Raw genomic sequence first — 16,678 nt, forward strand, 5'->3', positions numbered from 1 at the left:
GTCCGCAGATGACTCGAAGGACATGTCCCTGAAGATCTTGGCGAGCTTTTCGCTTGCCCTGGTGCTGATGAAGCGTGGCGATGAAGTCTCCTCGTCGCCTGACTCGGTTGACGATGTTGAGCTCGAAAAATCGGAATCGATCGCCGATAATCCCGAGGAGATCGGAATTTCGAGACGATACGCTCCTTCTTTCTCGACGCGGAAGTGGAACTTTCCGAACGTCATCTCCATGGGCTCCTCCAGATACGCATATGCATCCAAACGGGAGGGCGGGTGAGGAACAAAATCGACTAGATCAATTTTGATCTGTTTACCTCTATCCATCGCGTTGGTTGCTGTTGATGAAGTCGACGATCTTGATTGTGCCATCGAGATCAGATCCTTGACGCCTCTAATTCCCACAGACGGCGCCAATTGACAAGGGATTAACTTGTCAATGCCTACGGGTTGTAGACTAGGGTTTTAGTCGGAAGTAGAGGGCAAGTAGATCTCGAAGGTTTCAGCCGAAAAGTGCTCGACGATATGAAAACTAGGGTTTGTGAGACAATGAATTGATACTTTCTTTGTCCCTCGACTCCCCCTTATATAGGAGGCGGAGCCAAGGGATTCGTAATACACAAGTTACAGAGTCCGGGAGGGTTTACAACTCATCCCGCAAGATTACAAATATTATCTCCTAATACAACTCTAGCTTTCCTTAATAGTAATTTGGGCTTCCGATTCTTCTTATCCTTCGGGTCGTGGGCCTTCAGTAAACCCCGGGTACCATCTTCGGCAGGCCCATTGGGGATGCCTATGTCAGTTGGGGACAAAGAAGATGAGCTCCTCCACATAATGACAGGGGTACAATGCGGGAGTATAAACTAGAGGGGTGGATCTGCATCCCTGCCACCGCCGGTGTTGAAAGAGGGAAATGGGGATTTTTGGTGGGGGCTAATGGAGGAGGTGACCGCAAGAGGGAGGTGACCCCTAGCTTTGCCGCACAACCTGCCAGGATTTCATGATATCCCGCCATCTCGAGTGCAAGCTCCTGCGCACACATCGTTGTTGCTTTGCGCTCCCCTTTGGCCTTGCCCTGGAAAATTGCTGGTTCGGGAGTTCCTACCGGGCATGCCTTGGTAGTGCTTTAATACTCGTGTAGGATTAGGCCAAGAGGAGGCTTGAGCCCGTCGCCCGTCCCTGGTAGGCTTGGTACGGATCATCATCACCGCCTATATATACATCTTGTAAGCCACCAGCTAGGGTAAATCACTCCATAAGATAACCCACGGCGTTTGTAAACACTTTCGATATAGCTAGTAAAGTTTTGCTGGCTGACGCCCGAGGTTTTTCCTCTATTTGTTGAAGAGGATTTTTCCATGCTAAAATATTGTGTCTCCTACATGGTCCGCTTTGTTCGTTCTTCATTTTGATTGTCGCGTCGCGTTTATAACAAGTGGTTTAAGACTCGTGCAACAACGCATGCCTCCTCTAGTCATCCAATCACTCGTTTTTTTTTTTCACCGGGCTTGGCTAACGAGCATACAAGCTACCAAACACACCGTCTCTCTCAAGTCTCAACACAAGGTGTACAGTGTACTACGAGAACTAGTGCATGACTATGAGTCCACTTGTAAGCAGTCAGATTCCTCTGTTGACATTAGGGAAACGAACAAGTAGACGGCTTGGCATTACGTCTTAGATCAGTTTATCTCCTTGCGGCGAGAAAATGACAAATGGCGGCCAGCAGCAAAATAACAAGAGACTGGACATTGGCAATTGCAATAGCCTTGCGAGGCACATACTACCTTCTGTGATGATTCTGTTTTTTCTCCAGTTTCCTCTAGCTGCAGGTTCATTGTCCGCATGTTACATGTGAAGGGAGTCTGTAGTTAATTTTGTATGTATATGTACGCAACCTTCAATTTCTTTATATTGTAGTTGGACATCGTGAGAGAAAGATGCCCCTCTATGCTGCCTAGCTCTCGTGCCATGCATGCTGCTCTCACAAGCATCGCCGACTTTCGTGTTGGTATGCATGTGACAAAGTTTTGTATGTACCCACTTCTTTTTAACTATGGAAGAAAATACAATCTGATGCCTGCATCGTATTATCCACTTATCCACACATTAAAGCCAACACGCCAGAAATCTTACAAGGCTTCGTTCTAATTAGTTATCGTAATTTCTGATGTATCTATATATGTCTAGATACAACCAAATCATCGACATATATCAGAGAGAGTATTTCTTAACCCATTCTTTCAATTTTTTGAGAAAATCGTTCTGAAAGTCTTCCTAACAGAAATGTGTTGCCTACATCCAACAATCATTCTGGAAAAACAGTATCAACGAGAGACATCACATGCATGTGTGCTACATCACAAACTGATAAATAGCATACAACATGTATGTGATATTGGTTCCATTGACTCCCTAACCATTATTTGCAACGAAACTGCTGTGCGTATGATTTTCCTGTACGATGTGCATCCGATCCTTTTCTTCGGCGTAAGATGGTATAAGGGTCAAGAGTAATGCTATACACATGACACATCTGTACGACAATTTCATACGACACCTCACATGTCAGAATGTGGACCATGCATTGCAATATTGGCCTGCAGTCTTGTCGTACAAAGATCGTAGCAAATTGATCATACACACAGCATTTCCGAAGGGTCAAAGCACACACCGCTGGATCAAAACATCATACAACCATCGGACAGAAAAGGATCATATGTATAGCAGCATTCTATCTACAAAGGCAATACCTTTTCGAAAAAAGAATCTCCAAAGGCAATACTATTTGTGTTGGGCAGATGCAAACATGATGCGCAAAGAGCAATATCATTAAGCATATTGCCCATTAATTATTTTATCCCTATAAGTTACAACAAAAGTGGGGAAAATAAACATCTTGCAGATTATATCCTGCAATAACCTGGTTGACTTATTTCACAATGCATGTCCTTAGCAATTTTGACATTTCAAAATGTGTTCATGACAATTCAAAAAACGGAGTGTTCATGGAGTTGGTACATACAGGTCTGACTTTGAGATTAGTTTTCGGTGTAAAGAGTCTCAACTTATAACATGTGCAAACATCATATTGCACTCCTTTTCCTTTTATGAGTTTATTCTCAAGGTTATCATAAAAGGTTTTTAACAAGACAATATGTTCACAAGATCATAAATAGCTCCTATTTTCTACCTGGGTTTGTAATGGACGTATACAACAAAGTTATTGTTATGTAAACATCATAGAGGAGGGGCAGGGACCCATCGATTCCCGGTCATAGGAGGCGAAGATGGGGCAGATGGCGTCGGCTGCTAGGGTGGAACTCTAGGTCGCCGACACCTTCTTGGGAGAGAGGAAAGCATTTCGTGCTATCTAGCACGCCACCAAGGCAGCAATCTTTCTGAACACTAGGCATAACTCGACCTTATTTAGCTCGGTTGCAATATTTTATACAGTGCTTACGGTATCAGTCCTATTGAAACTGCTAAACGTATATCGAAGCACGTTATAAACTATCGAGCAATTCTCAACTCCAAACATGACACTTAAGTTTCGTTATAAACAGATGAATTGCTTCAAATATGCCACCAACGCATATTATGTACTTATGTACTTGACTGGACAACTGAATCAGCTCTCGATCGCCGCTTCAGTTTTTACAGTCTTCAGAGAAGAATCAAGCTGTTCCTTGATGCAGCTAATAAGATTTGAGGTTTCATTTGGCTCAATGGAGCTCCTTCTAAAGCTCTGTAATATTTTAATTGTCATGAAAAATATCAGTAAATGATAAGACAAGTTGTTTTGCTACCAACAGCCATAACTTATGGCTCCAAGATTTTGAAGATGGAAATATAGAAATGTGAATTGCAACATACCTCTGTAGGCCACAACTCGTCACCCGATTTACGAGGAATTATGTGGCAATGGGTCTGTAGATAGTAGGAAACATGAGATAGATCAGTACATAGTTCTTCAAGTTGACCTATATGCAAAAGAGGTGCAGAGGAATCATGTGGAAGTGAGCATGATGCACTAATGGAAAACCATGATACATAAGATAGAGCCTATGCATATTTTCAAGATTGAGATATTATTACACACATGGAAAATAACTTGTCCCGCAGCTGCTCCATTATTGACCACCAAGTTGAATGAATCTGATTTACAAGATAATAAAATCAAATTAATGAGCTAACGATAGATAACAAATGGCATCCTTAAATGTATCACAAAAAAACCATGCAATTTTCAAATTGTGCTTAATTTACTAGTCATGTTACAAATTCACATAATACAAAATAAAAGATTACAGAAGCTAACCATGTTACACGATTCATTGCCTGTGTGAAAGAGAAAAGTACAAGAGCAAATTAATGATCAATTGTCTTTCTTTGTACACTGAAATTGACAAGTATGTTGCTGGGTGAGGAATACAAGAAAGTGTTCATGCTTCTTATAGATCTCAGGGAAACAATGCATAAGCCCTCGAGAGTAAGTCATCTGCCCATCTTCACAACATGTGGAGACCAGTGAGGCTACCAGAGCGCAACACTGGTAATCAAAAAATGGCACACCTGTTTTTTTCTTTTTTGCTAACCAGACATTGACCTGCATATCATTACTGGTATCAAACTAGACATTACCACAGTTTAAGTGTTGAATGGTTCATGTAGAGGTAAGATTCCTATTTAATTCTGTGACATTAGCTTGCTGGTATAATGTTTCTCCTTTCGGGTTTGTATCAGTCTATTATGGATTTGAAGCAATGTAATTGAATCTCAGGACAATCTTGTCATACTTCTGCAGATTTATGTAATCTACAGTAGAAAGATTGAAACTTGGCAGCAGTTCAGCCAGTCAACCAATGATCTGGTTTGCGGGGTACTTAGGCATTGCTAAATATATGCATGTCGTGACTAATGCAGAAAATACTTTGAGGAGTTCTTTTGGAGAACTCATCAGCCTGTAAAAGTTCTTTGAATTTAGCCAGATAGCAATATGTGGGGAAAATTATGTGCAAGAGACTGATAATAATTTGTGAAAAGGTATTTCACTGGGTTATACAGAAGCCATGAAAATTTAGGTCTACTGCACATCTTTAATTTTAAGAATTCATTACGAAAACAATTATGAAAAGAACAATGAAAAAGATGCCGTCCACCTACCACACTGAGTAGCCTTCATAATCGCATTGCTAAGAAAAGGTACTTTGGAACACATGGCTGCTACAACCTGGCACAAAAACAATAAATTAACCTCAAAAGACGTTCAACAGTGATTAATCCAATGGATTAGTTATCAGATCGTGGAAATAACATAACATTGTAGCATTTGCTTGGTTAAATTCCTAAGAAGAGAATCTATATGGGTATGGCATATGATACTATGTGTTCCATTTAATTTGCTAGCGGAAGGCGTTTTTCATGAGTCCACTTACATGGAAAAGTCAAAACTATAAAATGGACGTGATTAATGAAAAAATATTACCTGTAGAGAAAATATCAAAAGGAAAACTACCAAACAGGATAGGTACCAGCTCAAGAAACAACAGTTTGCTACGAAAAATGTCAATGTTTACTGCCAATAACTTACAGTAGGTGGGGTGGCCTCGAGTGATGAAAAATGGCATTTTGGAATTATCAAGGAATGCCTGCATATGTGAAAAATGGTAAGGAGACATTATAAAATAAGAAGAAGAAAAAATCAAGAAACCTAGTTTACTTAACAAGGTAAGAATATGGCTAAGCATAGCAAGACAAGTAAGATGAATGTTGATCAAAGAGAGAAGATTGAAGGTAAAGAACTTGTACAGTTAGTAAGCTAAGCATTGCTAATTGAATTTTATTTTTATACAGAATAAGTAAATGAGTATGATTTACTGAAACATGGTATGTTCATTCCACCCAACCAACCAACTGCCAAAGCCTTTTTTAGTAGGAAAATGTGTGGGTCACTATTTGCTTAGCAGTGTTTCGTGGGCAAGAAAATATGATATAATCCTTTGTTTGAAAAGCTAGAATCATTAATATAAAAACAGACTCACCCTCGTCCACATTTTCCCATATTTTTCCCTTGTTTGAAATTAAGTTCAAGATCTAGTACTTCAAGATATTGTAGGAGTAATTTAAAAAAAAATTATGAGTGTGCATTTTATAGAAACATCATTATCTCATCAAATTTAAAATTAACTGTCGACATGGTCCAATGGGTGCATTCGTATGGCATATCATGATTACAAATCCTAGAAATTCCACCAAAGAGAAAGTTCAAGAACTCAATCATAAAACGATCATTGATGGATCAAAATAGTTTGGGCTCCAATCTGAACCTATAAACTTGGTTAAGCAGGTCGAATCAGAACAGGTTTTCAGCTGTTCTGAAACACCTATATTCATACTCTACAGAATCAAATGGCCTAAGAGCATTAAAGAAATGCCCTAAGTGATGCCAAAAAATACTAACTACTAGCATAGGTCGTGTTAAGAATCGCACAAATTTGTACCATGTACCCATACAGAAAATTGTACTGCACTAGATTTTTCCAGAAAATTCTTAAAATCAACATCCCCTAAGAAATACGAAGGAGGGCATCTATCAACATGATATACTCATTTAATACATAAATCAAGGCAATCAAAAGTTCCAGCAAAGTGATGGCAAATATTTCTACAAACTGGAAATGCTCCAAGCTAACATATGTCAAGAACTCCCAACCATATAGAATGGAAAATATGGGTAAAGAAACGAATCAGTTTTACCCGGGAGCCAATGGATGAGAATCCAATATGCAGAGGCAGACATCGTCTTCGTAGACCTGCAAATTACACAGATAACGCTGTTGAAAGCAAATTAACTAGCAGTCCGTCCCCACAAAGCATGGTTAATAAGTTCGGTCAATAAAGGCCCGTGTTCATGTATAAAGTATAAACAGCTGAACTAGGTATTTCCATTTATCGACCAGATTCCGAGACAGCAAACTTGGGTGTTAAGCTGTGAGTGTGAGACGCTACGGTTTTTGGATGTGTGGACGAAGCTCCCATGTAATTAATTCCCTCTGTATCAAGCACGGCCCAACCTAATCCGGAACAAGCGACGGATGCAGCAAGAACAAATTGGGAAGAGGAAGAGAGAGCGCGACCCACCTTGAAAGCTGGCGCCTCGTCGCGTATGATCCGGCAGAATACGCAGGTCTCCAGCTCCCCATCCCCCACCGGACCGGCCGCCGCGCTGAGGCGGTCGTCGCCGGCGACAGCGCACGGAGAGGTAGAGACCACTGCTTCCTGCCCTTCCGTCAGCTCATTCTCGCCTCTGCCGGCGGGAGGCGGCGGGACCTCGGGCCGGAGGTGGGAGTGGAGCACGGCGAGGCGCCTCGGCGGGGACATTTTGGGCGTGGGTGTGGGATATGGGGCTGGTGTGTGTACTCGTGTTTCGTTCACGTACAGGTTTCCTTGGGTCAACGGCAACGAATATCGATTACATTTATTATCCATTTGATTTAATATAAAGAAAATGAGCATAGAAAAAATATAGGAATTTTTTTATTTGGTTTTCATTCCATACGAAAATCAAAGGAATCTTTCTATTCTTAATAGGTGATCCCATTTCTCTTTACATGCAGCCTATCCACCTCAGCAAGCTTCCATGTCATCATTTTTATACCATGTCATCAAGTGGTTTGCTTCAGTTTTGTTCAGTTATAGAAAGAATCCTATATATAACTAAGAAGTTCATCCTCATTAATATATTTCTCTTAACATGCAGTCTATCCACATCAACAAATCATCCATGTCAGCCAAGTTCTATCCGTTTCCATCTCTGCAACAAATTCCGTTCCGTGCGTTGTGTTTTCTACATGCTGATCAAATCCAGCTCAAATGACCATATGTACGGACCAGTCCACTGACCTGTTTATGTTTTTCTTTTCCATCGGCATACACATCGATTGACCGTCCCTCTTCTCTATGGTCTGAGCAACGGCAGACTCTGTTCCTCTTCCTCACGATCTCCGCTTTCATTACACCGATGAAACGCCCCTACTATCTGAAGAAGGTATTGATGGATTTTTGCCTTTTCATATCCTCTAATCAAGAGTAACCGATGGAGGGCTTTGTTCCCCTTTAAAGTCGTGGAGTAGATCAATTCCTATCGCTCCACTGCATCTGGGTGACAACGTCTCTGCTCTGATCGAAATCTGAACGCCACTGGTGACCATCCTCCATGTCTTTTCCACTTTCTCTGGTAGCGCAGTCTCCACTCTCCATATAACCGTAGTCTTGGATTCATCAGGTTCGCCCTTGGGAAGTCAATTTGCCGGGAAGGATTTCCTGTGACACCTTAGTCCTGCGCCTTCCCTCTCACCTCTCCATGTCATTGGCCATGCTTCTTCAGCATCTCTACAGGCAACCGCGACGCCCACAAGCACTAATGCAATAGCCGTGCTCTTCCGGATAATCAGGCAGTTAACCAGCGTGGCCTCTTTTTTCTCTTAATAATTCCTGCAAAATGGCAATATTCCACCTGAAGCAGCGGTGTGTCAGAGGTGCATCGGCCAGATGAATTGGGTCTGCAGCAATCATATTCATCTCCATTTGATGTAAGTTTTTGCCTCCTGTTCCTCTAACCATTTGGCGTGGTTCATGCAACTTTTCCCATATTGGATTGCATGTGAGAGATTAACTTTTTTATTTATTTCTCTTTTAGAAAGTGTAAGACAACACACTGCGGAGGAGGTGAAACTTGGCTGTCATTCATTCACACCAAAGCTCATTAGTCATTCGTGTTGATGCCCGTGCGGCCGTGAGTGCCAATGAGGAGATTACAAAAAAAAGGAGGCTCAGATTTCTTCTTTTTGATGGTTCGCTTTCAACTTTGCAACCTCTCATTGTTTATATTCTTTGGGTACTCAGTACGTACATTGCTACTAAATAACAGTTTTATTAATTTTATGTGTTATATAATATAGTTGACTGGAGAGTCCGCATGCTTCGTGCTCAAACTATACCCAGTCCTGATTGTTGCATCCTTTGTGACCATGCCTCAGATAGTAGCTTCATACATGACCTTCCATATCTTATTTATGTTGTCTTGGATCATTCTCTATTTTATTATGTGTCGGTTACAAAATACCTTAGTCTTCCCAGTATCTGGAATTTCTGTATTTTGTTCAGATCAATCTCTAATTGATTTTTGTAAATGTTATCATTTCATTTATTGTAAATGAATCTACAGGTTAGAAAATATTTAAACTTTCATTGGTACATCTATGATACCTTTTTTATTGTTATACACAAGAATTATAAATGAATGGGTACTGACTTCTGCTATTCTTATAGGATTCAGTATATATTGGTGAATCATGTTTTGGATACAAATTTAACATATATCAATCACAAATAATATGTATTTGTTATGCTCCTTAGTTTTACTACTATTTCCTTCTTTCGATGTTTTTTGTTCAACCTAAAGCATAACTCACGACATACACATAACTTAATTTTCTAAGTTCTCGCAGCAAAGCGCGGGGTATCATCTAGTCTTTCTATTCTTAATAGGTGATCCCATTTCTCTTTACATGCAGCCTATCCACCTCAGCAAGCTTCCATGTCATCATTTTTATACCATGTCATCAAGTGGTTTGCTTCAGTTTTGTTCAGTTATAGAAAGAATCCTATATATAACTAAGAAGTTCATCCTCATTAATATATTTCTCTTAACATGCAGTCTATACACATCAACAAATCATCCATGTCAGCCAAGTTCTGTCCGTTTCCATCTGTGCAACAAATTCCGTTCCGTGCGTTGTGTTTTCTACATGCTGATCAAATCCAGCTCAAATGACCATATGTACAGACCAGTCCACTGACCTGTTTATGTTTTTCTTTTCCATCGGCATACACATCGATTGACCGTCCCTCTTCTCTATGGTCTGAGCGATGGCAGACTCTGTTCCTCTTCCTCACGATCTCCGCTTTCATTACTGTAAGGGTATTTTACCCTTATCCATTATTTTGGTATCTATGACACCGTGCTAGAGTATTTGGACTAATACATGCCTACAAGATGACTTTCAGGTATTAGCCAAAGAGGTATGATGGTGTAGCAATGGAACAAAAGGCAACGGGAGACCCCCCCAATTCGACGAAAAATCAGCTAGTTTTTCTGAGCCAGGCCGGTCACAGATCCGGTCGGACCGGCCCTGGCACCGGGCAGCCCGGTCGCCAACCGGACCCTGGACCGGTGCCATCCGGGCGACATCCAGTAAAGAAACGAAGCCATCCGGCGCGCGTCCGGTCACCAGCCCGGTTTCGGACCGGCTGCTCCGGTCCACGGCCCGGCCCGATCGGCAGGCGCGACCGAGCGGCCCGGTCAGCAACCGATTTCTGCTGTGACATCCGGGCCACATCCGGTAAGCCCGAAGCCTGCCCGGTCAAGTCCCGGTCCCAGCTCCGGTTGGAAACCGGCCGGCCCGATACGTGGCCCTCGACCGGGCTGTGGACCGGCCTGTCCGGCGCAAAATCCGGTTGACCGGGTTTCTCGAAGAATCTGCTGATGTGGCAAGTGACCAACGGCCGTATTTAGAAGAACACTATAAATAGGTCTTCTCCTACCTCTGAACAGTTAGGCACTACACTACAAACTGTTCTTGAGCTCTCTCTCTCATACTCCATTGCTAGAAAACACAAAAGCCTCAGATCTCCCTCCTCCTCCACTCAAACTCAAATCCTTCCGGGGAATCATTAGAGGAGGACCCGATCCACCGTTCTACCAAGCCAAATCTCATTCCCCCTTGTATTCATTGAGAAGCTTGCTTCCTAGGGTTCCTTGGAAACCCTAGGTAGGCAAGAGGAGTCCGGAAGCATCCGGGTGTGGATTTGCTCCGGGCAAGATTGTGAAGGTTTGGAGGCTACCTCAAAGTCTACCACAAGTGAGTGAGCTATTCCTTCGTGGGATAGGCTCCGGAGAATAGGGTGAGCCTTCGTGGCGCGGGGAATCCTTCGTGGGACCTCCACTCCTCCAAACGTGACGTACCTTGTTGCAAAGCAAGGGAACACGGGAATACATCCTCGTCTCCGCGTGCTATCGGTTATCTCTAACCGAACTCCTTACTTGTGATTTAATCGCTCGTGAGAGCCTTCGTGCTCGAGTTAGTTGTATCCTCATATAGGTTGCTTCACCTAGTTTGCATTAGGCTCATCTTTATATTCCGCAAAGCCTAATATTGCAAAGAAAGAATTAAAATTTGTAGAAACCTATTCACCCCCCCCTCTAGGTTTACCATCTCTATACTTTCAATTGGTATCAGAGCCTGGACTCTTATTAAGGGCTTCACCGCCTTAAGAGTGAGATGGATAAACTCTTCGAGGGTCTAGATGAAGACTCTAACCTTTCGGTTAAAGAGATGAAATCTAGATTCTTGGCATATGAGGCCGAGAAGAAGAAAAAGGAGGATGAGCTACAAAACCAAATGGCAGAAATGACTGCCATGCTTAAGAACCTAACTGCGGGTGGAACTTCTAGTGGGGCTTCGGTCTCTAAGGAGTCCTACCATGATGTTAACTATAACTATCCTAGAAACACTTCACCCATGCCTCATATAAACCATAGTGGGACCGTTCCCCATTACGATGGAACTCACTTTCCACATTGGAAATCTGCTATGGAATCTCATATTCGTTGCCGGTGTGGAGCTATGGGAGCTCATTGTTCATGGATATCCGGAGCCACAAGATCCCACTCGGTTGACCTCCACCGAGTTCTACAACCGTCAACTCAATGCATCCGCACGTGACAAGATTAGAAGTGGCATCAACCGCAAGCTTCTTGATCAAGTCGATGACATTGTCTCCGCTAAAGAGTTGTGGGATCGGATCGTAGTACTACAAGAGGGAACCGATTTGATCCAATCAGCTCTCTATGAGACCGCAAAGCAAGAGGCCTACCAATTCATGATTCGAGATGGAGAATCCATATTTGATGCCTATGCTAGGCTTGGTGCTCTGAAAGTAAGGGTCAAGGGACTTGGTGTTGAGAAGTACAATGACGGATTTGAGATGAACGAAGCCTTCATAAAATCCAAGGTCATTGCTATGATTGCCGTCAAACAAGAAGACACCAACCTTGGACTCAACTTGCAAATCATGACCAAGAGTGCCGATCTCAACTCCGATGATCTTGTCTCCTATGTGGCCGCCAATGAAAGCATGGCCAAAGCCGGAAAGAGGCTCAAGGCAATGAACCGTGTTGATGAAGCCTCACACAACCATGAAGCGTCACACAACCTTGCTCTCAAAGCTAGAGCCGACCATGAAAGCAAAGAAGACTATGAGATTGAAGAAGATGAAGAGATGACTTCAACTAGTGACATTGCTACCGACTTTGCTTTCTTTGCCAAGAAGTACAAGGCAAAGTTCCCAATGCTCCTCAATGACAAGAAGAAGAAGAGAACTTGCTACAATTGTGATGAAGATAACCACTTTGCAAATGAGTGCCCTTATGAGAAAAGGGTAGACAAGCCAAAGTTCATCAAAGGGGTCAAACCAAGATTGAAGCCGAACCCAATCAACGATAGGTACAAGAAGAACAAGGGAAGAGCTTTTGTTGGGGCCGAGTACTTGTCCGATGAAGAAGAGGAAGATGAGGAGAAGGAGGCCGGAGTGGCCGGTTTAGCATACTCTAAGCCCGGGTCACTCTTCACATATGACTACTCCAAAGATTACTCCACGGAGAATGATGTTGGCTCTTCCTTCATGGCAAGAACAACTCAAGATGATGACTCCGATGACTCTCCCTCCTCTCCAATCATTGGCTCTTGTCTTATGGCAAGGGAAACCAAGGTAATGGAACCTCCACCTTCCCTATCTAGTGTTCTTGATGATGAAAATGAAGATCAAGAAGAATTAACTATGCTTAAGGAACTCTATGATGTTAGATGCACCCTTCGTGGTGAAGCTCTTGTCAAGTTTGATTTCTTGATGGACTCACTCAAAGAAAAGGATGAGTCCATTGAGGAATTAGAATATCAATTGAATGAGAAGGAACGGAGATTCAATCTCCTAAGACAAGAGCTAAAAACCGAAAGGTGCATATCTCAAGGCCTTAAGCAACAAATTGAAACTTATGAACTTGATAAAGTTAAGGACCTAGAAACTATTGATAGGGCTCAATTATTGATCCAAGAGCTCAATGCTTCAAAGGAGGAACTTGAAGTTGCTCATGCTTCTCTCACTAGGGATCTTGACCACCTTGAAAGAGCTAACAAGCTTGTCAAGGATGAGCTCAAGAAACTTGGAGAGAATCATGATCTACTTCAAGAATCCTACAAAAGGCTCTTGGATCAATGAAGGATCCCATTGATGTTGAAAAGCTTGCTTGTTCCTCCATTTCCTTTACTAGTGAGCATGCTAAACTTGTTGAGGAACATGTTCGTTTACAAGAGGAACTTTCTTTGCATGTTGAGACCAATGCATATCTTGAGTCCTTGGTGACCAAATATGGTCTTGACTATCATCCTAATGAATCTTCTTGTGAGCAAGCATCTATTCTTGAGGAAAATGTTAGGCTAACAAAGGAACTTGCAAAGTTCACCACCGCCAAGAACAAGATGGGATTGGATGACCTCTTGAGTAAGCAAAGGTCAAACAATCAAAAGTATGGACTTGGATATACTCCCAAGTCTCACAAGAAGAACAACTACAAGAAGGAGAAACCCGCTCAAGATAAGAACAAGAAGGTCACTAACAATGGCAAAGCCTCAAAGGGCAAAGCCACTAGTGGTGCCCACACGGGGCCAAACGATCACTATGCATTATTTGTTGATTATTATGGTGATGTCTATGCTAACTATGTTGGCCCTCCTAATGGCTATGCTTATAGAGAGTACTCAATTTGGGTACCAAAAGATATTGTTGCCATTGCAAAGGAACCCATTAATCGATGGGTTCCTAAATCCTCTACTTGATCTTGTAGGGGTATTCCTCCTGGTCCAAAATGGGTGTTTGATAGTGGATGCACCAATCATATGACCGGAGGAAAAGGTGTGCTTGATCAATTCATTGAAGATATCCACAAGAAGTCAAACATTACCTTTGGTGACAACTCAAAGGGAAAGGTACTTGGATATGGCAAGGTAGCAATCTCTAAGGACTTGTGCCTTGAGACGGTTATGCTTGTTGAACACCTTGGCTATAACTTACTTTCTATATATCATCTTGCCGATGCCGGTTACAATTCATATTTCACTAAATATTATGTGCAAGTCTTTAGGAGTGACAATCTCAAATTGGTCCTTGTTGGATTTGTGGAGAACAACCTTTATGTGGTTGACCTCTCGAAAGAGAGCCCCTCCTTCTCCACATGTCTAATGGCGGCCAAGCATGACGAAGGATGGTTGTGGCATCGCCGCCTTGGTCATGTTAACATGAGGAATCTTAAACAACTCCTAAAGGGTGAACATATTGTGGGACTAACCGGTGTTTCTTTTGAGAAAGATCGTGTTTGTAGTGCATGTGTAGCCGGAAAGCAACTCAAGAAGAAGCATCCCATCAAGAGTATTGTTACCACATCTAGGCCTTTGGAGCTCCTTCATTTGGACCTCTTTGGGCCATCACACTATGATACTCTTGGTGGAAGCAAGTATGGACTTGTCATTGTTGATGATTACTCAAGATACTCTTGGGTCTTTCTCCTTAAGTCTAAGGACGAGACCCATAGAGAGTTCATCACCTTCGCCAAGAAAGCTCAACGTATGTATGAATCCGAGATCAAGGCAATTAGGACCGACAATGGCACCGAGTTCAAGAACTACACTATGCAAGAGTTTGTGGATGATGAGGGCATCAAGCATGAGTTTTCGGCGCCATACACCCCTCAACAAAATGGTGTTGTTGAAAGGAAGAACCGGACTATCATTGAGATGGCAAGAACCATGTTGAGTGAATTCAACTCACCCCACAACTTTTGGGGAGAAGCCATCTCTACGGCCGTCCACTACTCCAACCGGCTCTTCCTCCGTCCCCTCCACAACAAAACCCCATACGAGCTCCTTACCGGTAACAAGCCTAATGTCATGTATATTCGTGTCTTTGGATGCAAATGCCTTGTTAAGAACAACAAAGGAAAGCTCGGTAAATTTGAAACTAGAACCATAGAGGGTATATTTGTTGGATATGCGGAGAACTCTCACGCCTATAGATACTACAACCGGTCCTCCGGGACTATTGAAGTATCTTGTGACGTGGTGTTCTTGGAGGATAATGGCTCCCAAGTGGAGCAAGTTGTTCCATGTGTTGCAGGTAATGATGTTGATCCATCTAGTGCCATCAAGCATATGGGCATTGGACACATCCGGCCCATGGAGGTTCATAACGATGATCAAGATGATGGAGTAGATGTCTCAAGCACGCCACAATTAGAGCCTAGCTCAACTCAAGCCGAACCATCAAGTGCAACTCAAGAACCATCCTCCACTCAAGATGAGTCTCAATCCGAAGAACAAGAAGAAGATCCTCATTCCATGGAGCAAGATCATGATGACGATCAAGAAACATCCTTTACTCATGATCAAGCTCAAGTGGCCCCTCATGATCAAGTACTTGCAAGAGATGAATTCATTGATCATGAAGGAACCATTCGGAAGATCAAGGCCGCTACAAGGGCAAGTGACATGAAAGTGGATCAAGTCCTTGGTAGCATCTCAAGAGGAGTGGTAACTCGTAGACACCATGCATTACTTATCACTTATTGTCAACATCATGCTTTTGTGTCTAGTTTTGAACCACTTAAGGTACATGAAGCCTTGGTTGATCCGGATTGGGTAATTGCCATGCAAGAAGAATTGGAGTGTTTCACTCGTAATGAAGTATGGTCTCTAGTTGAGAGACCCAAGGATCATCGCATCAATGTCATTGGGACCAAATGGGTATTCAAGAACAAGCAAGATGAGAATGGCATTGTTATACGAAACAAAGCAAGGTTAGTGGCGCAAGGGTTTGCCCAAATAGAAGGTATGGATTTTGAGGATACCTTTGCGCCGGTAGCCCGTCTTGAAGCTATTCGTCTTTTGCTTGCATTTGCATCTTTCCACAATTTCAAATTATATCAAATGGATGTGAAAAGTGCATTTTTGAATGGTCCCCTAAAAGAAACCGCATATGTGGCTCAACCCCCGGGTTTCGAAGACCCATGCCGACCCAACCACGTGTATTTACTCCATAAGGCACTCTACGGTCTCAAGCAAGCTCCACGTGCTTGGTATGAGTTCCTTAGGGATTTCTTACTACATGATGGGTTTTGCATGGGTACGGTCGATTCCACCCTTTTCACCAAGCGGGTTAAAGGGGGTGGCCTCTTTATATGTCAAATATATGTTGATGATATTATTTTTGGTGGAACTAACCCCAATCATAACAAAGCTTTTGAGCTATTGATGACTAGGAAATTTGAGATGTCCATGATGGGAGAGTTGAAGTTCTTTCTAGGCTTCCAAGTGAGGCAACTTGCAAAAGGCACCTTCATCTCTCAAGAAAAGTATGTGAAGGACATGCTCAAGAAATTCAACATGACCAATGCAAGTCCAATGAAGACACCCATGCCCGTAAAGGGGCAACTTGGTTCATGTGACGGTGAGAAGGATGTGGACATAAAGGTATACCGCTCCATGATAGGATCCTTGCTCTACCT

The 16,678-nt window shown here is 42.6% G+C and overlaps 1 protein-coding gene across 2 annotated transcripts; it reads right to left on the bottom strand.

The window, feature by feature from the left end:
• Positions 1–3,100: 3,100 nt before the first annotated feature.
• On the bottom strand, positions 3,101–7,450 carry LOC127293927 (adenylylsulfatase HINT3). 2 transcript variants are annotated; one of them, XM_051323642.2, is made up of 7 exons: positions 7,144–7,450; positions 6,760–6,815; positions 5,594–5,651; positions 5,167–5,233; positions 4,103–4,158; positions 3,877–3,983; positions 3,101–3,748 (listed from the first exon to the last, which is right to left on the bottom strand). In XM_051323642.2, exons 1-6 carry the CDS (start codon positions 7,381–7,383, stop codon positions 3,915–3,917), a joined length of 546 nt encoding a protein of 181 aa, XP_051179602.1. In that variant the 5' UTR covers positions 7,384–7,450; the 3' UTR covers positions 3,101–3,748; positions 3,877–3,914. The 2 variants fall into 2 exon arrangements, with proteins under 2 accessions (XP_051179602.1, XP_051179601.1); XM_051323641.2 differs by having other exon boundaries at positions 3,877–3,930; positions 7,144–7,447.
• Positions 7,451–16,678: the final 9,228 nt, after the last annotated feature.

This window comes from Lolium perenne, chromosome 4, assembly GCF_019359855.2.
Source record: "Lolium perenne isolate Kyuss_39 chromosome 4, Kyuss_2.0, whole genome shotgun sequence".
Classification (NCBI taxonomy): Eukaryota; Viridiplantae; Streptophyta; class Magnoliopsida; order Poales; family Poaceae; genus Lolium; species Lolium perenne.